The sequence below is a fragment of the Eublepharis macularius genome, chromosome 9 (genome assembly GCF_028583425.1).
Source record: "Eublepharis macularius isolate TG4126 chromosome 9, MPM_Emac_v1.0, whole genome shotgun sequence".
Taxonomy (NCBI): Eukaryota; Metazoa; Chordata; class Lepidosauria; order Squamata; family Eublepharidae; genus Eublepharis; species Eublepharis macularius.
This window is the reverse complement of record NC_072798.1, coordinates 94,349,207-94,372,732: the sequence shown is the minus strand read 5'-3', so window position 1 is coordinate 94,372,732 and position 23,526 is coordinate 94,349,207. Positions and strand designations below refer to the sequence as shown.

Here is a 23,526-nt window from a genome sequence, read left to right as displayed (position 1 = left end):
GATATATTCATTTTTATTTTGTTTGTCCTGTTTTTCCAATTCTGAGATATGTTTTGATTTTACAAGAATGCCCGCTCAGCAGTAATCTATTATTTTAGGGAAAGAGGCAGAGATTTACCCAGGTTTTTGATTTGAACGTCTTTTAAATTTTGCAATTTTTAATTGTTCTCTCATAGTGCTGTTATAATTGGTTTTAATTAGTGTTTTAGTTCATTTTCTATTTTTGCTTTTATGCATCCTACAGTATACTGACAGTACAATAATATTCTAGTTACAGTTATTCTTTGTCTTCATCTATGAAGTATATTCCACTCAAGTAAACAGACAGTAAATAACTGAATCTAGAAAAAGATACATTAAAATTAAACAAACAAAACATACATACAAAGTTAAGCACTTGACCATCATTCATCTAAATGGGGCAGCTGTGCCTATCGTTTGGTCTGGAACAGATTGGATAGCATTCAGTCAGAACGACCCGTTACAAGGATAAGGAACAAGAAAGGCCCTTCTCACTGCTGGGAAGGGTCTCTTCTAGGTCGGTTACTTCTCCTAAACAAAGGATCTAATATTCCGGTTGAGTTGCTGTGTATGCCCTCTTGCTGGACTAAGCCCATCCCAGCTGATGGGACATTGCGCAATGGAGACATAAGAATAAAATCAAAGTCTGATTATAGATTTCCATATGTAACCAGCTCAATCATGTGTCAAATAAAAATACAGAAAAACAGAAAAGGAATTTCTACCCAATGGACAATGGCAATGCGCCTAATTCAAATTCAAGGTAGTAAGACACTCTGGCACAGTGAAGGTGCTCTCCATCCACCCATGAGAAAGACCCTTCATGTTAAGCCCAATGTTCTTTTTTCTATTGGTGGAGAAGAGTACCCGCCATATGGAATGATTTATAGAGGAGTGTGAATCCTGGGAGGGAACGATTTGCTGTAGGGACCATGGGGTAAGAACTTCTCTTCTAAAGAAGTGTTAGGAGATGCATTCATACCTATTTTGTAATGTTACACAAAGGAGACAGCAGAGGTCCATGAGGTTACTCTGCACATGTTTTCCTCCCATATGACAGAGGCAGAGGACAGTGGCAGCTGTAATGAACTCATAAGCCATAAAGATGTCAACTGTAATCCACCTGAGAAAGAAGGTCTTTGTAAACTTTTGGACTAAAGTAGTAGAGAGTGAAAAGAGACCAGTAAGGCGTCTGAATTTGCTAATAACATAATAATAACAATAATTCGATTTATATATTGCCCTTCAGGACAACTTAACGCCCACTCAGAGCGGTTTACAAAGTATGTCATTATTATCCCCACAACAATAATCACCCTGTAAGGCAAGTGGGGCTGAGAGAGCTCCTAGAAGCTGTGACTGACCCATGGTCACCCAGCTGGCTTCAAGTGGAGGAGTGGGGAATCAAGCCCAGTTCTCTAGATTAGAGTCCCACGCTCTTAACCACTACACCAAACTGGCTCTCCAGTGCGAGGATGTTCTCAAATTAGATCTAAAAAGGAGGCTCACCTTTGGACAAAAAGTAGTAGTGCAAGTTATTCACACCTGGATTTATCTTATGTATCATGTGGCTCTGCTGGAAAAAAAAATATATAGAATTCCTTCTTGATCATAAGCGCTCAACTTCCAATACTCTCCTTGCAGAAGTAAAATCGCTGTTAGAAAGGGAGCTTTTATTCCTAATTAACTAGTAATTAAAGGAAGAGTAATTAAAGGAACTGTTCTAAATGACTCTAATGTTCACTAGCACCTGACTCAGGTCCCAAAAGGAATCTGAGAGCCACAAGTGGATTTTTCAGCACTACTCTCCTTAAGGAGCTTATAACATGCAGGAGAGATGAAGTAGCTAGAACTGCAGCACTGGCTGGTGCATTGGAACAGAAACAGAACTGCTCCAACAAATATGATTCCCAAGTAGGTGTTCTGGTTAACAACATTGGTTCATGCAAATATGAGGATTGGTGGAGCATTTGCTGGGGATAATCAGATGGAGGGGGCCTTGACCCTTCCTCTGCCTGCGGAGTCTCCTCTGTATATCATTCTCCTTCCTGCTACTGTTTTTAAAAAATCCTCCTTCACCTCCAAGCCAGCTGCAGGAAAAAGAAGCTTAGGCTTTTGCGGCGGAGCATCAGCAGGAAGAGTTAAACATGAAAATCCCAGTGGAAAAGAGCAAGAGTCCAGTAGCACCTATAAGACTAACAATATTAGTGGTAGGGTATGAGCTTTCATGAGCCACAGATCATTTCTTCAGTATCTGAAGAAGATACTGAGAGCCAGTTTGGTGTAGTGGTTAAAAGCGGTGGGACTCTAATCTGGAGAGCTGGGTTTGATTCCCCACTCCTTCTCTTGAAGCCAGCTGGGTGACCTTGGGCCAGTCACAGCTCTCTCAGAGCTCTCTCAGCCCCACCCACCTCACAGAGTGTTTTGTTGTGGGGATAATAGTAACATACTTTGTAAACCACTCTGAGTGGGCATTAAGTTGTCCTGAAGGGCGGTATATAAATTGAATGTTATGTTATTATTATTCCACTGCTACAGGCAGACTAACACGGCTACCCATCTCGATCTATGAAAATCCCACACACTTATTCCACCTTGCTATACTCTGCCTGTTCCCCTCCCACTCAATCTCAGTTAAACAGCACATGTTTTGAAAACATGTATTTACTGATATAATGCATACTTCTGCCTCTAAGCTGGCATAAATTATTGTGGTGTATGGGGAACACTTTATGACTTGCATTCACAAATCATTGAGTGATTTTACCTTCTGCGTATCATCTACTCTAAAGAACTCACTGGATTCTACAATATTTACATCTTCCCTCCCCCATCCCGCTCAGGGCACGGGGACTTTCCAGCACCCAATAAACCCAGGTTTCTTCTGAAATCCAAACAATCCAAACAAGCTTTACTACTACTGCTGCTGTGTTTTCAAAGAATTATGAGTTATAAACGAACACTCAAGTTCAATGATCACTGAAGCAGTGTAACAAGCATTGCATCCTACCAGATAGCATACACTCAGGGTAACTCTGCACTTCAATGAATACCAACGTTAACAAAAGGAGAAAAACCAGTTTGCCTTGAGATGATAATTTTGCACAACATAAAATATAAACATGAGACCTTTCGGTATATTGACTACAGAATGTTGACGTGTATCACCTGATTCATTCAGAAAATGAAGGGCATGCGGGAGCTCATTTTCATCCAACTGCAGTTTGTTTTCTTGCACCAGCTTTAATAATTGCTTCTGGTCAATCACAGGAAATTCAGCTGGAACATTTGAACGTTCCTCCAGAATTTTCTTCTCCAGTTCCAAATAGCTGTCTGGGATTAGCTGTCCAATAACTGGCTGGTCTCTGATCTGCATAATTTTGGTCAGTCGCAAAAATACGTTTTTCAGACGCTTTTCTTAACAGCTGGCAGAATTACCAAACAGCGATCCAATACAACTGTGATTAAGCAGACTGTGAGACTGCACACACCCTCATCCTAGCTCCTCTCTTCTCATAAGCTAACTCATGGCCTAGGCCAGCTGCACTTAACCATGTTTATCTTTGGTGAGATGCAATGACAGCTCACGGGTAAGTATGCAAGAGGGAGGAGGAAATTGTGCATCTCCTTGGCCCACCCTTGTGCTATACACACCCCACTACCTGTTCCTAACCAGGGCTTTTTTTCTGGGAAAAGAGGTGGTGCAACTCAGGACCGCACAATAATTTCACTTTGGGTCAGCTGGAACAAGGGGGGAGTTTTTTAAAGCTTAAATTGCCCTCTGCAAAAATGGTCACATGGTCGGTGGCCCCGCCCCCTGATCTCCAGACAGAGGGGAGTCGAGATTGCCCTCCGCGCTGCAGCCCTACCTATTACACCTTAGTATCTTGGATATAGTTAGGACACCAGCTACACTAACAGTGTTAGAGCCTTACAGTGCAATCCTAAACCAAGTTACATCCACTGATTACGATGGACTTAATAGGCTGTATCTCATCTTAAGACTGCACTGTTACGCTTTTTCTGTCGTTCTGGGATTTCCTTTCTGTGTGATACATCTCCCTTTGATTCCCAGTATCAACCACCTATTGACTGTAAAAAATAAAGAAGGTTTTCAATCATACTAATTTAACAATCTACTAAATGAGTACTATACCCAATTTTGAACTTGTCCACAGATCAAAAAAATCCACAGCAGGAGATACATTCAGAAATGAGAGAAGTTCATAAAAACCCAGGGGAATCCCAGATTTGCAGAAAAATACCAAAACAAAATAGAATGAAGGAAAATGTAAAAGCTTCCAAAATGGAATTTAAAACTGAGTTTTAAATGGTATAAACATTTTAGAATACATCTAAAAAAAGGTTAAAAATCATGTTGTTGTGTAACATACACACACACACATTTCAAGAGGCATGGCTTACTTTGAAATTCAGACTCTCCTTTATGATGGTTTTTCGAAGTTTGACCATGGCATCAGATTCTTCTGTAGCATTCACAAAGTGATAATCCTGAATTACAGGGAAACCCCTCTGATTCAGCAGCTCCCTGGTAATTTTACTGACACAAGCTTTACGCTGCTTCTCATTAGATACATCCAAATGAGTGCCGATGAGAATCACAGGGGATGACGACGCTCGGGCCTATAAAAGACGATTAGTAACAGTGTAAGATTAGCAAAATCAAAAAGAGTCCAGTAGCACCTTTAAGACTAACCAATTTTATTTTAGCATAAGCTTTCGAGAATCAAGTTCTCTTCATCAGATGCCTGATACAGAGACTGGTGATTAGGACTCTTATAAGATTAGGACTCTTATCCAGTATTAGGCTCAGTTTGGGGAGAGCTATTCTATCTGTCTTAGAGCTACTTCATGTAAAGGGATTCCCCTACACAGAACTGTCCCAGGGGGGAGGGGATACAGAGCCCAGGAGAAATCAGCTTGTGGTCCACTTCACATTTTTTTACATTTATCAGGGATTCTGTGCACTGCTCAGACGCCTGTCACCAGAAAGGGTGGCCTCCACTTCATGTTTTTTAGGGCAGCATCCTCTTCCTATCTGTCACAGGGCCCCATTGCCTTGTGTGTGTGTGTGTGTATGGCACTCCAGTGTCTATGACTGGCAGTCAGCCTCTGCTCTGCACTGTTCTCGCCTCATCTTTCTGCCTCTTCCATTTCCCTCATCTTGTCTGTCACTTCTTCCTGTTTCTAGCTGCTTTTCCTTTCATCCCTGCTTCCTTCCTGTAGGCTCCTGAACCCCAGTTTGTACTTTATCCCTGCACCAGACAAATCCAATACATGAGGCATGGTCATCTTGATGCTTAACACCAGGCTCATGTGAGTGTGGGCCACAGCCCGTGGCACTTTCAGCTGGCCAGCCATACCCTGTCTGCTCAGCAGCTGGCTCGCTTCTCTTCCTGGCAGGTAGAGGTCAGTGTGATGTTAAAATGTGGGATGCAGTTGTCCCATTTCGTCCTACCTACTCTATCCATGCACTTTGGGGTTTTGCAAGTATTGTACTGAACATGCTAACTGGGACTCAGTTATTGGGTCCTAAAATTTCACGCCTTCAAAGCAACCTTTTAAACTTCAACCCATTTGCCACAGAATTCCCACAGGCAGGTATGCCTGCACTTTGAAGTGGCTTCTGGGCGTGCTTTAATGCATATTTTCAATAGGGAAGGAAGCGTGTGGGCCATCCAAGCCTGCAGAGTGTAGCTGTTGCTCTACACAAAATGCATGTGCTCTACAATGAGCGTAATACTCCACTGAGCCATGCAATGCAGGGGCAACTGGATACTGCTGTGTAGGTATCTTTTAAATAGTTTGTTCTACATTATGTATCTTACTATGATACCTTCTGTTAAGATTCTTTGGAATTGTGTGGTATCCCTTTAAGGAATTGTGTATCCTTGTAAGAATATAATTGCACTGAACACAAATGTATGGTACTAAAAATATTTGGATTTTAGTTTGAGCTCAGTGGTAATTGTATTTATGCTAACCTTAGAACACTGTGGTTCACTTGTTTCAACATTCCTAGTCTTTCACCAGGCCCAAAGTAGAAGACCACTCAGAGAAGAGATTCCAAAGCTCAGGATCAGCTAGAGAATTCCTTCCTGTGCTCTTCATTGCCATGTGTTATCAATACTCAGAAGACCACAGAAACACAAGTAGTACAAAGGTGGGATCTTGACAATACAAGCCTTCACATAGTGACATATTTTTGTAGTACATTTGTAAGAACTCATCAATGTCAAAGACTTAAAAACTCTTTACAGTATCAGTTACCTCTGTCAATATATGTTACCTTGATGTTAAATAGCCATGGCTTCATAGCATCCATTTCAGCTTCTCCTTTACTAAGGTCATAAACAGTCAGGTACAGAGCTCTCCGAGTCATAAAGTGGGGGTGAGCGCTGTAGAACTCCTCCTGGCCTACAAAACAACATAATACATACATAAACTACAAGTATGGTAATCAGTTATTAATTATTAATGGCTGCTACAGTCTTTTATATTTTTTATTATGTTTTACCGTGTAAGCTGCTTCTAGCTAGGGGTGTGCGTTTCGGGTTCCTGGTTCGGAAAAAAAAACGAACCGGGCCTGATTAGTAAAGATTCGGTATTTCCGAATCAGGGCCAGCACAACGGTCCCGATTTGGAAATATCGAATCAAAGCTTCCCAAAGTGATTGAGGTCACTTTGGGAAACTTCGGGGGCCTTTTTAAAGGGCTCCCTCCCACCAACACCTCACTTACCTGACATCCTGGCGGTGGTGCGGGTGGCAGAGGCACCGGCTGCGGCCTTCCCTGCCACCCTGCTGGCTATTGTGGCGGCCGTTGAGGTGGCGCAGGCAGCGGAGGCATCAGCTGCAGCCTTCCCTGGTGCCCTTCCGGCTACCATGGTGACCAAAGTGGCAGCATGAGCAGTGGAGGCGCCGGCTGCAGCCTTCCCCACTGCCCTGCCAGTCGCCATGGCAGAGCGGGCAGTGGAGGCGCCGGCTCTGGCCTTCAGTTAAGATAATTGGAGTTGGGGTTGGAGGAAGTGGGATCAGGGGGGAGGTGGGGGGGTCTCACTTTGGTATGCTCTGAATCATTACGAAGCATACTGAAGAGATTCTGATAACCTGAAAACGAAGCAGCTTGCCGCTTCGAGTTTTGGGTTATTCCGAATCATTTTCCCGCTTCGGAAACACCAAGTATTTTCCCAGTGAACACCCAACTTCTAGCAGGGCCTCTGGAGAGGGAGCAAAGACATTTTTACAAACAACAGAGGGCAAGCTTGCTCAGTTCTGGAGTCCTGAAATGTACCATCCCATTTTCTTGCCATGTATAGATTCTAAATGCTTACACAATTCTTCTAAATCAGGCCATTAATAAATGTAAATTTGAAATACCTGCAAAATCCCAGACATTTAATACTACTTCTTTCTTTACTTTGCCCTTCACTTGAACTTTCCAATCATTCACATCAATGCCCACAGTAGCTTTTTGGATTCCCAGATCTAGCCGTTTGGTTTTCATTAGCTGCTGCAACAGTGTAGTTTTACCACTGCCAGTATTTCCAACGATCATGAGCTTCATCCGGTTATAAGGGACAGCTTTTTTTAAACGCTGTTGAAGAAACCTGGAATTTTTATTTTAAAAAGCTTTGAAATAAAGTTGTTTTTAAAACTCCCCAACAAACCAAGTTAAATATTACAGTACCATCATATTAATCATTTCACAGTAATATCTGCTTCATGATCCCTGGGATAGTTGAGGCTGCTTCCTGATCCCTGGGATAGTTTGGCATACTGTATTGTTTTAATTAATTTTAGTAACTTATATAAACTGTGATAAGGGACTTAACTGTTTATTAGTCAATGTTTGGTGAATTGTGACGGCCTATGGCTATAGACAATAAACTCTTTTGATCTTTGATCTCAGTAATATCGTAGGATGTTTTTAACAGACAAACAGAAACACATTTCTGATTGGTAAGGCACTTTGAATACAGAACATTTTGTGATCTTGAAACAATGCAGAAATTATCATAAGGTTAATTTAAGAGGAAAAAACAGTCTGACTGATGTTGTGTCCCTTTATCAATTATTCCCTGCTAGCTCCATGCAGGGAGACAAATTGCCACAAAGACTGTTATATTATGGCAAAATGGAACAAGCCAAAAGTTAGGTAATGCAACCCCTTTCCCTCCAAGTAGAACAACAGATACCCTGGTCCAGCTTCATTGTTGGCCACATCAGAAATCTTTCAGAAACTAGATTTACTGTGAAATCCTAAACAGAGTTACTCCAGTCCACGTCCATTGATTTCAATGGGCTTAGACTGGCGTAACTCTGCTTAGGATTTCACTGTTATTTGCTTGCATTTACTAGACTAGATAAACATGGCAGACAGTAAACACCTCCTGACACAAACAGTATTTTTAGTTTTAAAATAAAAGTGATCAACAATCAATTATTTCAGAAACATCTCTGAGTACTTTGATTTACAACCAACAGTCATCATAAAGGCAGGTTGCCCAGATGAGCTCTGGAGTTAAAATGTTCTTTGTGTTGGTGTTTGTTTAATTCTATTCAGAAACAGTTCAAAATGTTACAACAAAGAATTCAAATCTGTACTGACAGAATATTTTTTGTTTTCCTCTCTCTCCACTCCTATTTTGAACTGTTTACATGAATGTCCCTGTCCCATTATTTAGCAGCACATAAAATAACTAGAAAAAATACTTCCGTAGTATCATTGTTTAAATTCTTTACACACATATGTACATACACTATAATATTGGCCAGGTAAACTAACCTTATAATGTCTCTGGCTTTACATCCTACATGTTTGAAATCCAAATTAAGCTGTAACCCTTCTAAAGGCAGGTCCCAAATTTTGGACAACTTTCCCATTTCATCAGGAAAGGATCTTAAATCTGGATTATAACTGACATCAAGAGATGTCAAGTTGTTGAGGAATCCAATCTCGGGAGGAATCTAGAGAGAATGGCATATTATTACTATTTTGTTTCCAAAAAAGCACAGTTAACCAACCATATCTAGTATACACATACCTAGAATATCCAGACCAGTCTCGTTCTTTAATTCCAATTTCTATTGTCTAATTTGTTTCCCGTGGGTCTACATTTGGATAAAATACCAAACGACATCTACACATTAAGCTGGCCATGGAGTAAACATATTGTAATCTGGAACCCCTCCTAGTTGCAAAACATACGGCTAGTAACATGGAATTTCCATTTACGCACTTCTGCGAAACTGATATTTGGCATTATGGTGCCCTGAGAGTTGTTAAATGGCGCTTTACTTCCCTGCAAAAACTACCATGATGATCCTGGTTGTGGAAACGCCTTCTTAACCATCCCCTTTGAACCTCAGGGTCCCACTCTTATCAGGGCTACCAAAAAGAGATAACACTGAAACAAATTGAGCAGCTCATGGCCCAGACCTTGAGACAGTCTCCCAAATCTCCATTTCTGCAGATTGTCCAACCAACTTGGACCTGTGACTTGCTAAGACCAAGTGTAGCCCTCTACAACAGTTTTCTCATAAACCCGTCAGCCATCTGACTCCTTCCTGGAACATTCATGTCACTTCTTCTCCAGTTCTGGACTCAGTTATCCTACCACTACCTAGGCATCGATTCAAGTCTTGACATATTGGACAACGGCCCCTCCCCGTATCTTTGGCTGGGTCCTTTTTTTTTATTTTTACTTTTTTATAATTTTTTTTTTATTTTTAATTTCTAACATAAAAACTACAAAAAACTACAGAAATATAAAGGGAAAAAAGGGGACTGGGGAAAAGGGAAGAGCAACATATAAACAGAAAACACACACTACATCTACATGTCTTGTATTCCCTTCATGCTGCAATTTTTCTTTAAAGTTAACTTTCTAACATGCTATCAGATTGGTAGATCTTATAAAATACAGACTACATTCAGGATCAAGTCTTCTCCCCCCCCCCCCCGCGTCTCGGTCTCAGTTCTCTCTGCGCAGCTACAATAGCTGCGCTCGTTCCCTCCCCCCCCCACTCTCCCCTTCAGACTTTGGACTTTCTTCTTGCTGAAACTCCTGATGGTTAGACAAAAAGTCCCTCAGCTGTACTTCCGATATTATCTTGTAGGTTTGATCCTTGTATCTGAACCAGATGCCTTCCGGAAACAACCATTTATATTTTACATCACATTTCCTCAGGAAAGCCGCAAGTCTTTTATACTTAAATCTTCTTTTACAAGCCAAAAATGGAACATCCTTCAATATCTTAACCTTATTGCCCAGATAGTCCAAGTCCACATTATACGAATTATATAAGATGGTGTCCCGAGTCTTCTTAGATGAAAAGTCAATAATAATCTTGCGAGGCAGCTGACGCTTCATTGCATATTTTGAAGATGTCCGACGGACTTCCAAAATATCGCTTTTTAACTCTTCTTTAGTTGCCTTTGTGAATGACGCCAAAAGTTCAGACACCAAATCTTTTAGATTTTCACTTTGCTCCTCTTTTACATTCTGAAGACGCAGTACCGTTTGGGCACGGTCTACTTGTAATCCTATTATTTGATTCTCCAAGAGCTTCACTTCTTTACTTGTTGCTTTCATGAGTACTACGTTTTCGCGTGCAGACTGCTCTGCTCCCGACGCTGTTTCTTTAATGGTTTTCACTTCGCTTTCCACTGAATCAACCTTTTGCTCCATTTCATTTAGCTTCGCTACAAAGGGCTGTATAGCTTCAAAGACCGCTCGTCTGACCATCTCTTCCAGGGTTTCCCCCTTCCCCTGTAACATCGCCATCACTGATTTACTCATTGCAGGGCTCTGCTTTTTCGTCGCCATCTTAGGGGGGGGCGCCAGTTAAGTTCCGAAACTCCGTGAAGGGGAAGAAATCCGTGCCTTCTTAGCTTCAACTCCCACCAATCCTTCGCATAAGCTTAGAAATCAGAAGGGATTTGCTTACTTACAGGTTTTCACCTTAAATCTGCTTATTGCCGTTCTCCATGGCCCGGCAGCACGCGAAGTGCTGCGCAAGTCTGTCGGCCTCCGTTGGAGCAAACGGGCAATTTACCCCCTGCATTGCTTTCAGGGGGTTCTTCCCGCCACGCTCCGGACCCTGCCTCCCTCAGTGGGAGTCCTGGGGGTTAACCCTCGCAGGTCAACCGCCCGGTCAGGCTGCTCGGACGTTTCCTCCCGGACCTGCGAAGAGGAGCATCCGACATGGCCGGGGAAAACGAAACCGAATCCTTTGGCTGGGTCCTTTTGCAGGTTCTCTCCGTTTTCCTTTTCCTCTTATAGCATTAAGCTTGCAGCCAACTGTTCATTCTCTTGCTGTTCTTGGGCAATTCTATGCATCAAGGTACTTTTAGGAATGGTAAGTTGATTTTTCTCTTCTGTTTCTGTGGTAGAAAGGCTACTCGAAGTAGTTGCTTAGTGGTTAAGGCAAGGTTTCAACCTTGTAGAGGCTATGGGCACTTTGGAAACTGTAATAAAAGATACTGGACACCACCATAAAATGGCTGCTATGGGGCCTATTACAACCATGGGAGGGGCAGGAACATGATGGGAGATTCCATGCCAAGCATCATCTTATGCTGCGAACAGCCATTCCTGGCAGACCCAAAAGTGATTCTTCCCAGGACTTCTGCTCCAGTAAGGAGCATCAGCTATTTGCTTCTGGGAAGAAGGACACTGGCATCAGGAGCTACATTGGTGGGTGCTATAATGCCCATGGGTGCCATACTGGAGATTACGTAGGCCATCCTGCGGCTCCGGCACATAGGAAAATGGCCACTGAAAGGATTTAAGAATTCTGATATGAAAACACTAATTAAATCATTCTGGCTTTCTAAGAAGTTTTTTTAATCTATTACTGTGCAGTCAGAAATATCACCCAATGCGTCAAGTTCATAGACAACTCAAGTTGACAGTCAAGTTCATAATTACCTCTTTTAACTGGTTGTGGGACAGATGCAGCTTTTCAAGACGAAACCATGAGCAAGGTTTTTCGTTCAAGTCTAGAACATCTATTTGATTATAGCTAAACAATAGCTCCCTTAAATTAGAGGATTTCCAGTGCACAGGTCCAGGCAGGCTTTTGATTTTATTGTTGCTTAAATCTACTGAACGCAAACTTGAAAAAAAGGGATGAATATGAATATAAGTACTATTAAGCAATTAGAATTTCAGAACAAAAACGTACACCATAGAACAAATGTCTTTGTATGTCACTATCTTTGATAGATTCCTAAAACAAAACAGGAAGAAACAAAAGAGAAAACAGCAGTAAAAAAAATAACCTTGATAACAAAAGATACACTAAACCTACAACTTATTATAATATGACTGCTTCAAAGGATTATACGTGTAAAAGGAATATTTAGGAATATAGCGTCGAAGGCTGGAAAATCTACAGCCTGGAAAAATCTACAACAACTAATATTTAGGAATATTTATAACTGGCACACTGTTCTAAAACTACTGCCAAAAGGATCCACGTTTACCTTTGTGTTTACAATAGGAAATTCTGGCATCTACTAAAGTATTTAGGCAAGTGACTGCAACAGAACTGTTTCGCAGATTTGTAAAAAAATCCAGGAGATTTTTGTCTTTAAAACAGCTGGCATATATTATTCTGATTTGGACTGGGACTGTGGCACTGGGTTAAAGAGATTAACACACACTCTCTCTCTCAAACACGCAGCATTTTCCACACCCAAAATGATAACTCGGAGCTACAGCTTACCCCACCAGACATTGAGATCCCATCAAGGTGGGACCCCATGTGCCAGACATTTTCAAGAAGGAAAAAAAACCCTTGGAGATGCATACATGAGATTCCCAGCATCTTTTTTTGTTTGGCCAAACAGAAGAGAATGAAGAGCAGGGTTATCATGTGCCTGAACAATGAGATAGATGAAAAGGGGAGGGGGGGGTAAGAGAGAGAAGCCCTCTGTGGATTTGGGTGGGCATCCTCTAGTCTATGATTATTTTTATTATATATAGAGTCAGGGCTTTTTTTCTGGGAAAAGAGGTGGTGGAACTCAGTGGGTTGCCCTCGGAGAAAATGGTCACATGGCTGGTGGCCTTGCCCCCTGATCTCCAGACAGAGGGCAATCTAAACTCCTCTCTGTCTGGAGATCAGGGGGTGGGGCCACCAGCCATGTGACCATTTTCAAGAGGTTCTGGAACTCCGTTCCACCACGTTCCAGCTGAAAAAAAGCACTGTACAGAGTCAAGCAAATGTACAGAGATTCAATATACATATTATATGAAAACTAGGTCCTGGGTTTTAGACCCCTCCCCACCCCCTGCAGTTCAACCTCATCAAAACATCTTTGATTGGACATGAAACATGGAGCCACTTGGCAATCTCAGTAGCAGCAATACAATTTTGAAATAATGAAAGCAATGGCGTGAGCTAATTCATTTAAAGAGGTTGCTTTTTAAAGAATCCTTAGTAGAAGATTTCTTCAGACTTTGCTTATCTATGAAATTCTCAATGAATAGAAAATGCAGAAATAACTTACTGAGGGAGAAGAAGGATTGCTTCTGGAACACTAAAAAAGCTATTCTGAGATAATTTTAATGTAGTTATGTTGGATGGCAAGTCAGGTATAGTATCTAAAAACAGAAAGAGAAATGTGATTACTTTACTGGCTTGTAAAGTTACTGAATGACCCACGTAATGTGGGAAGTTCGTTTCAGATGGGTAGCCACACTGCTCTACGTTACAAGAGCAAGGCCCAGGAACAACTTAAAGACCATCTAGATTTCCAGGTACGAGCTTTCAAGAGTCAGAGCTCCCTTCATCAGATATGAGGAAAAAGAAAGGAGTTCTTATAATGCAGGCAGAGGGTCGGAGGGGCATTGTAAATGAGAGCGACAGGAGGCTAGATATAATACATGCTGTAATTAGCTTGATCGAGCCTGGGTGTGAAGTGCAAAAAATCAGCATCTGTAATGTCAGAAAAATCCTATGTCCTGATTCAACCCTGGGGGATTCACTGGAAGGAAAAAAAGAAAGGGAGGGAGGGAATACATGGAAAGATGGAAAGGAAGAAAAAGACAAACATGGAAAGAAGGAAGGAAAAGACAAAAAAGAAAGAAGATATGGAAAGAAGGAAGGAAAGGAAGACATAGAAGGATACGGAAAGAAGTAAAGAGGAAGGAAGAAGGGAAGGGAAAGAAGGAAAGAAATACACGAGAGGAAGGAAGGAAGATATGGAAAGATATTAAAAGAAGTAAAGAGAAAGGAAGGGAAAGATTTTGAAAGGTATGAAAAGATATGGAAAGAAGAGGAAGGAACGAAGACATGGAAGGAAGGAAAGAAAGGAAAGGAAGGAAGATATGGAAAGGGAAGGAAGGAAGATATGGAAAGGTATGGAAATATATGGAAGGAAGGAAGGAAAGAAGAGAAAGGAAGAAAGAGGAAGGAAAAAAAAGAAAGATGGAAAGAAGAAAGAAATGGAAAGAAGGAAAGAGAAAGGAAGGAAGGAAGGAGGGAAGAAAGAAAAATCAAGGAAGGAAGGATCACAAAAGCAGAGCCACACAATCTTAAAGCAAGCACATGTCCTCTGAAGCAAACACATTCCCTGCTCATCCATCTCAGCTGTCCTGCACACACTTATGGGTGTGCCAGTCCTCCACGCAACTAACGAGGCTTCCGCCCATGCAAAAGCCCATGGCGCAGGCTGTGCTTCATGCCGTGAGTGGCTCTCGGCAGCTGCGCACTTGCCTTCTTGGGAGTAAGCCGGAAAGCAGGAAGTCCTGGGCCACCTCTGCCTTGGCGCTTCCTCGTCGCGTCTTCACTCCTCTCTTTCCCCTTCCCCCCAACTGCCCTTACCGGGCGCTCGCTGCAAGCGCGGGGCCGGCAAAACTCGGCGCCTGCAGAGGAGTGCCCGGCAAGGCGAGGAGGGGTGGGCTGTCCTCAGCTCTGGCCCACCCCTTCGTTGCTCCAGCGTTGGGATAGGGGAAGCACGCTGGGTGCATAGATCGGGTGAGCGGCTGGTCGGCTCTGCCCCTTAAAGGAGCCTGGGGGAGGAGTGAACTTGCAAGCCTCCGGGAGCCGCCAAATAAGACTTGAAGAGCCGCATGCGGCTCGCAAGCCGCCATTTGGCCACCCCTGGCATATAACAACAACAACAACAACCACCACCGATTTATATACCACACTTCAGGACAACTTAACGTCCATTCAGAGCAGTTTACAAAAATGTGTTATTATTATCCCCACAACAATCACCCAGTGAGGTGGGTGGGGCTGAGAGAGCTCCTAGAACCTATGATTGACCCAACATTGGAAGATGAACAAGTGAAGGCTGAGATGGTGTAGCTGGTGCTGTTAGGTCCAGTGATTGTGCTGTTGGAGTGGGCTCAGAGCTGGCATCTTGGTTTATTGTAGGCCTTGGTCCCAGAGTTTGTGTCCATGTTCAGAAGTGCACTGTTGTGAGTGAGGAGCAGTTTAAGGCTGGAGGGCTGTCTGTGGGCAAGACGGTTCATCTTCCTTCAATGTTAACCTTGTCCAGATGACTCAAGATTAAATCCCACCTCAGACATGAACTTTCAGGGTAGCTCTGAGCGCGACATCAGAGCTCAGTTCTCCAAGTGTAACATGGCAACACTAGGGCCACATTTAAAAAGGCATTTAGACACACATGCAAATACAACAGCACAAGTACACATGGTTAATTACAGTGTATTGCAAGCTCATCTTTAGGATTTGCAGTTTGCTCTTTTTAAAAATGTACAGAAGCAGGGACACTGTCCTCTCTAGAACACAACAGCAACTATTCATTTATAATACATCATCTCTGTGCCCAAAGGTTCCCTATGTAACGTAAAATATTTAAAGGATGCAATCTAAAAACAACACAAGAAAACATTGCTTATAGCCTTATAAGCTGAGATCTGCAGGAAAACACCTACTGGTGGTCCCTGGGCCCAGGGAGGCTCGACTGGCCTCGACCAGGGCCAGGATGTTTTCAGTCCTGGCCACAACCTGGTGGAACTCTCTGTCGGAAGAGACTTGAGCCCGCCAAGATCTTCTATCCTTTTGGCGAGCCTGCAAGACAGAGATGTTCCACCAGGCACTTGGTTGAGGCCACCATTAAATCCTTCAATGAGTCTCCCTGCTGGCCTCCCACCTGTGGGGGGGGATATGGTCACCTGCCCCCCCCCCCACATATGAGCAGCCATAGGATACCAACCCACACCTTCACCCTTTTTATACATGACGAGCAGGTGAATTGCTGAAGTGCTGTATTGAAAGATTTGTAATTTTATTGTTATGCCTGTATTCTTCATTTTTGTTGTAACCTGCCCTGAGCCTGCTTGCGGGGAGGGTAGACTATAAATCAAATAACAACAACAACAATAATACAAGATTCATAATACTGGCAATAAAATTGTAAATGAAAAATATTGAAGAGGTTTTTTTCCATTATACATATCAAATCAGTTTACCACAATTGTTTTCCCCGCCCCCAAAATATCCGAAAGTATTACTCACTAAGTATATTCATCCTAGCACTAAGTATTTCCAGTTTCAAGCATTCCTTTAGAAAATTCTCAACAAGGAAAGATAGACCGTTTTTACTGATGTTTAAAACCTTCAGTTCTTTCAAATGCAGAGGTGAGGATATACCTAGAATTTTGTTACTAGAGAAAAAGACAAACAAGAATTAGAATACATAACTATGTGTCCGTTAAATAAAAATGTACCAGGTTCGGTTTCAGTTGCTACTTTTGAATCCTTTGTGTAACTACCTGATCAGCTATTAAGGTAGGATATCTCACACACACACACATACATCTTTCCCGCTAGGGTTGCCAATCTTTAGGAACAACCTGGAGTTCTCCTGGAATTACAGATGAATGATCTCTGGACTACAGAGGTCACCTTTCCTTTTATTCTCTTAGATGTTCATTGATTCATAAATCTTGAGCAGCAGGAAATACTTATTCCTTATCTTTTTTGGATGCAAGGGCTAAAAGGACTGAGACATATTTTGCAATTGCTAAGATAAATTTAGGACCCTTAATGCTAAGCAAAAGAGCCAGGGTTTCTGGAGTACAAGGGGCTTAATATAACATAATAATATAATATGAAGGGCTTAATATAATAATCCCTTACATTTTCAAAGAACCTACATTCAAGCAGGGCATGAAAGGATGTAACAATCCTATTAAGTCCACAAGGTCAAATTCTGTCGGAATAGGGCCTATTCAAAAATCTCCCCTGTAAAACCGTTGTGGGTATACTATGCAGTCTTGCAAACAAGAAATCTCTGCAATATCATGGGATGGTAAGATAGTACATATAGGGGGTATTCATTTGGGGAAAGAGAATAAAAGATAGGGGCAAACAAACTCTGCGGGCTCTCGAAATCAAGCTGCTATGGTCGATTTCTAGGACACGTTTTTTAATCAGAGGAAATGCTTTGGATTTGCCCATTTCAAAAACATCTTCAAGCAACATGCCACCTATTATCAGTTTCTCATTCAGGGCTCTCATCCAAGTCGATTGGTGGGTATCCCAATTTAGAGCGTCTAACAAACTATCTTCAGCATAAAGCAGTTAGAGGTCAGTTGTTCCCCTGGAGAAAATGGCTGAATCGGAGGGTGGACTCTGTCAATATTTGCCCCTCCCCTCCCCAAACCCTAGCTTCCCCCAGATCCCCAAATCTCCAGGAATTTCCCAACCCAGAGCTAGCAGCCCTTTCTCTCTCTCTCTTCTTGCCCCTCTCTCTCTTTCCCCTTCTTTTCCTGGAATGTATCTCACACCTGCATGACACTTGTCATTTCCTGTCCCCACCTCTTCTTCTGGCCATTCTTTCTCTCTCACCATTTTCTTCTCTTCCATAATAAGTGCACTATTTGCCTTGAAGGCTCCCTGCCACAAGACAATTAAGCTGGATCCCCTGATGGGGGGATCCCCCATTCCCAGCCTCCGCCCCCTGCCACCACTCACCTGGCCAGCACGCGGGGGGCGGGGGACACAGGGAATGAGCTTGGAAGGCAAAATAACTCCCAGGCAAGCCTGCAGCAAGTGCACTCCCAGCAGGGCATGATGATGTCACTTCCAGAAGTAACGTCATTGCACTGGCTGCAGGAATAATCCTGCGCTTCACTTCGGGCTGACTGGGCCCCAAATGGGCTGATCCTTAAAGAATTGGCCCAGCGTGAAGCTCAGGAGCATTCCCGCAAAACCCTACATCTCCAAACACATTTTAGCACATGCCTCCCTTGTTTTGCGATTCACAGATAATAATATTAATAACAACATTCAATTTATATACATGACAGCAACTCCTGAAAAACATTCTACATACCCACAAAGCACTGTTCTTACCCTTCTAATATAAGTTGCTCCAGTTTTCCTGCAACATCAGCAAGGAATTCAGGAATGCATGGTAACTGGTTGTAAGATAAATTCAGCAGCTTTAGACTTGTACAGACAAACTTGGTATCTAAAACTAAGGCAGGGCCAATGTCATTGCGCGAGACGTCGAGGTGTGCTATCCGAGGCATTTTCAACAAATATGTGGGAAAAGATGTAAAAAGGTTACTGTGAAGATCCAGGTAATTCAAAGATTTCAAGGTCTGAAAGACAAAGAGGACAAGCTGTCATAACATACATAAATCAGAGGATATAAAATATATCCAGATATCACGCCTGAATTTCTGCTATGGGGGTGCCATATATTCTTGAGACGGGCGCATTTTGTTGCTGGGAAAACGCTCTCTACACCTCAATACAGCTCATCAATTATTATCATGAAAGATCTCTGGTTGCCTCAGGACAGTTAAGCACCTAATGGTTACTGCCTCTGTCACTGCTAACAACATTTCCTGGCAATAATAATATTCCATCTTAATTGTTTAAACAATATGTACTCCCCTCTACTGAATCAGTGCTTCGAAACAGGTACAAAAGTGTCTGACAGGTGACCTATATAAAGGAAGCACCAAAAGATAGCAGGAGCAGTCAGAGCTGGCCACAGAGCTCAACGAAGCTGCTGCTTTCTGAGAAGGGGGAAATCACAGCTGTTAACAATTGTTCCGCTATAAATGTCATTATCTGAAAAGGCTTTCATATGAAGTATGTGAGTTTGTTGAATTATTGGGAAGTATTTTTACAGTTGTTGAAGAAATGGTTGTGAGTATGCATTCCATTGTCTTTGTCTTTTAGAGCATGAGCTTCAGGTAAAATAGTGATTTGATTGTGTGGTGATGATTACTGCTAAGGTAAAGAAGAACAGATTCAAGCAGTTCTTGCTCTGACAAAAGCTTTGAAACAGAGTTTTCCAGCTGGCCCTCCGTTGCAAGGGAGCTAGGAGCCTTCACAAGATTCTTTAATATTATTTTTGCAAAAAGCAGCAAGATTCATAGTGGGAAAGAACTATACTTTTTTTTCTTATGAAGAAAAAAAAACTTACGAATTGACTTTCTTTACCTCCTCAATGCATCAGATTTGTCAATTACATTTCAATGTGTGTGACTGAAATACTCAACATATTCAATTTCTTAATTACAGCACTTGATGCATATTCATTGGAATATTGAGCACATGTACGGCATTTCAGATTGTGCATGATATTTGAAGAATCTAGAGAGTATTTTTTGTAGACCTTTTCAAATTTTTGCCTTATTTACACTGTAATATTTATAAGTAATTTTGTTTGAATGTAATTATATATATAAAACATAGTTAGCTTTCCGGGGTGTACTTTGTTAATTACATTATTTTGTTATCTTGCCGTGATTCTCTCCTAGGATCAGAAAGTGGCTAAACCGCTCTGTTAAATCTCTCAGAAATGGTTTTTATGGAATAATGCAATAATGCAATAACCAAAATAGCACATTTTCTGTATCTTCTATATGTATTGGAAAGAGCAAAAATCTAGCAAAAAGCTGTCCAACTACTACATTTATCTGGCCTCTTCTCCAAGCTTCAATTTCAACCTTATGAACACTAGGTGAGGCCAGCCAATAAACATCAGGTTCAGTGAGGATTTGAACCCGCGTCTTAATCTGCCATATTACACTGGATTTTTATCAGTTTTTAAACATGGATGGCCTTCTAGTCCTGAACACATTACACAAAATAGGGCATTCAAGGTAGGTGAGTTAATGTTAGAGGCATAAACAGTGGTGGTGTGCAATGTTCTCCGCTCTGGGCAGAGTGGTTCATCGAGGCAACATACCTGAATCGGCACAGTCTACCATCACGACGACTCACCTCGCACAGCTGTTCTGGAATACGTGAAAGTGCATTCTGATGCAGCTCTAATTTCTCCAGATGTTCCAAGTGAGTTGTCAGGGAAGAGCAAGGACAGAAGCTATCTATATTCTCCAGCTCGTTTGATGAAAGGTCCAGTGACTTAATATATTCCTTGTCAGAGACCAATGAAGAGAAACTGTCTGACCGTTTTAAACTTGATTGGATTTTAGACACGCTGTCTAGTAAAAGAGAGAGATAAATGCAGAAGCATCCAGTTTTATTGGGGGGAAGTCTCCCCTCTATACCAGGCTTTCATGTATTGCTTTTCTTGCACTGCTGAATAAAGATTGACTTGTTTTTTACTGAGAGCCTTCAGGTTGAGAAATTGCCTTTAGAATGCTGACTGTTAGAAAATACCATAGATTTCTTCATTTGGGGGTGGGAATAGGGAGCGGAAGACAGTATCTGCAGAACACTGCATTTGCAGAAAGGCCTTTTACAGTCGAATATTGGCACAGTGCCACAAAACCATCAACGAATATGATAATCCACCACCACCCAAGTTTTTCCTGCAGAGAGATATCTGTGAACTGTTCTGTGGTTTGAAAATGCCCACATTATGCCCTGAAAATGTTCTTCTGCAAGGATTGGGAAATTTATGTGCAGTGCAGTAGATCCAAAATTCTTTTTAAGACGGTTTTGCTCAAGCTCAGACTTAACTGATTAGTGTGCTATAAGCATCAGAGTACAATTTTGCCCCTAGCTATGCTGCCCAAAGAGCCTGTTTTGTTTTCTGCATATCGATGGGCTTGTTCACTCATGAAAGCCACCTAGAGGCATTTGCAGTGACCTTGCTCTTTACGTACAGCATGTTTTAGCCTAGACTGTGTAGATGAATGGCCCAGTTACACAGCAAAACAAACTGAATGAGACAGCCACTTGACTGCAGTGGATCCACGATAGCTTGCACTGTGTGAAAACATGCTCTTGATTTTTAGCTGCATACAAGTATGTCTTTATTAGAACTGTTAACTTCATACAAAATATACCTGAATGAATATGCCTTTAAGACTTGTAAAAATCCATTATAATTTTTCACTTACTATGAGATTCATCAGAAGACATTTTTCTTCTCTGATTCCTTGAGGGTTCACAATGTGACCCAGGTCCCTGAATAGGCAGGGGAAAAAATCATAGTTAAGGGTACCTGGAAGCATTTAAAACCAGTAAATGACAAGTGCAAGCTGGCACAATTGTTTTATGGATGGGCAGTAAAAATGCTATCCCATCACTGCCACAGCAGAGGCATCTTCACCGGAAGCGACTGGTCTAGACCCTCTCTCTAGCCAGTTCAGCTGGACAAGGCGTGCTTCTCCAAGCAAAGCAGGCAGCACTAGCAAAGGGAATGTCCCTGTGTCTGCTGTGTGGTTGAGATTTCAGTGCACTTTGTTTTGCTGCTATTCAAAACAGATCTTTGCTGTAGGACCATGCACGCAGTCTGTTTCAAGCAGGGACCTGTAGAATAGGAGCCCCCACCCACACACACACACACACACACAACAGAAACAGTTCCCGGAAAGCACCTTTAATACAATGTCATTCTACAGTTACTTTCCTTATTTATGCAACATTAGTCTCATCTGTTTCTGGGCTGGAGGGAGGCAATGGAAGGTATGCAGTTGTTCACTTTAGTACAATAGATAACACCGTTCTGCCAGTGGAAAAGTGACTTTGGATCTAACCCAATCTGATTTCTGCCCATTAAGAACTGTTCTTACCACAGAATGCCTTTGGGGAGTAGAAGAACATGTCTGTGAGGCCATGTCTTTGTGGAGATCTGCAACTGCTACAGAGTTGGATTTCTTCTTCATAACAAATGAGCTTTCACTCCCTGTCAAACCAAATAATTAATCAGGATCTCATGAATGTCTACATAAAACTGAAGGGGGGAAAATTTAGACTTCAGACAACAGCCTACATGCCCTGAATGTTTCTAGCACAAAAACAAGGAATTGACATTAATACATACACAAACACACACACCCCTCCTCTAGTTTTTCCCCCTCCTCTAGCTTTCCCCCTCCTCTAGTTTTTCCTGTGGTTTTTAAACTTTTCTTCTTATGGTTTGTTGTGGGTTTTCCGGGCTGTATTGCCGTGGTCTTGGCATTGTAGTTCCTGACGTTTCGCCAGCAGCTGTGGCTGGCATCTTCAGAGGTGTAGCACCGAAAGACAGAGATCTCTCAGTGTCACAGTGTGGAAAAGATGTAGGTCATTTGTATCTGCTCAGGAGGGGTGGGGTTGAGACCTACATCTTTTCCACACTGTGACACTGAGAGATCTCTGTCTTTCGGTGCTACACCTCTGAAGATGCCAGCCACAGCTGCTGGCGAAACGTCAGGAACTACAATGCCAAGACCACGGCTATACAGCCCGGAAAACCCACAACAACCATCGTTCTCCGGCCGTGAAAGCCTTCGACAATACATTTTCTTCTTATGTTCATACTTTTTATATAGCTTTTCCCTGTATATCTTTTACTCCAACAGAGATACTAAATTAGAGCCAAAATATGAGTTAGCACATATAATGCTAATAAAAAAACCCTTGTGGATGGTTTGTGCCGTGCATTCTTACTGCTGAGAAATAGCAGAAAAAAATACGTTGCACATGGTGACTTCAACCGGACAGCTGAATTGGTCTGTAGCAGCAAAATAAAACAGGCATCCAGTGGCACTTGAAAGATTAACAAAATTTACTCTGGTTTAGCAGAGTTTATGCTGGAATGAATTGTGTTAAGTCTTTAAGGTGCCACCACACTCTATTCTATTTGGCATTACACAGGGCAGGGGTGGGCAATTGTTTTGGCTCGGGGGCCACCTTGTGGGAGCGGAGGTTAGCGGAGGGCCGCACCTTTTAAAATGATTGCATTCATTAGTTAACTTTGCATTTCAGAAAAGGTATAAATTGTATCCTAAAAATCAATAAATATAAATTAAATGAAATAGTGGTAGTTTTATTCAATTTATTTATTGTGCTAATTTCATATCATCTATAGCTGCAAGCACATTTAATTTTAGAATCAGTTTAATGAGACAAATGTAGGAATGAAGGAAATGAAGGAAATCTCGGTTCAAGACGGATTTTTCTCACTGTCTTGGCGGGCCACAAAAAACTCTGTAGTGGGCCGCATGTGGCCCGCGGGCCACAATTTGCCCACCCCTGACACAGGGGATTGAAATTGTTCATTTATTTTCTTGGACTTTGGATGAAAG

At 42.0% G+C, this 23,526-nt stretch overlaps 1 protein-coding gene across 2 annotated transcripts in view; it reads right to left on the bottom strand.

The window, feature by feature from the left end:
- The window catches only part of LRRK2 (leucine rich repeat kinase 2), a 129,391-nt gene that overhangs the window by 37,512 nt on the left and 68,353 nt on the right, over positions 1–23,526 (bottom strand). For both annotated transcript variants that reach the window (XR_008597615.1, XM_054988034.1), the window contains exons 21-32: positions 22,033–22,145; positions 21,358–21,424; positions 20,273–20,493; positions 18,383–18,633; positions 16,541–16,689; positions 13,560–13,653; positions 11,977–12,163; positions 8,829–9,010; positions 7,421–7,650; positions 6,332–6,459; positions 4,447–4,665; positions 3,190–3,391 (exon numbers count right to left, since the gene is read on the bottom strand). Coding sequence is in view for 1 of the 2 variants with exons in the window: in XM_054988034.1 (XP_054844009.1) it covers positions 3,190–3,391; positions 4,447–4,665; positions 6,332–6,459; positions 7,421–7,650; positions 8,829–9,010; positions 11,977–12,163; positions 13,560–13,653; positions 16,541–16,689; positions 18,383–18,633; positions 20,273–20,493; positions 21,358–21,424; positions 22,033–22,145 (2,043 nt within the window). In the remaining variant the exon portion in view is untranslated. The remainder of the gene's footprint in view (positions 1–3,189; positions 3,392–4,446; positions 4,666–6,331; positions 6,460–7,420; positions 7,651–8,828; positions 9,011–11,976; positions 12,164–13,559; positions 13,654–16,540; positions 16,690–18,382; positions 18,634–20,272; positions 20,494–21,357; positions 21,425–22,032; positions 22,146–23,526) is intronic.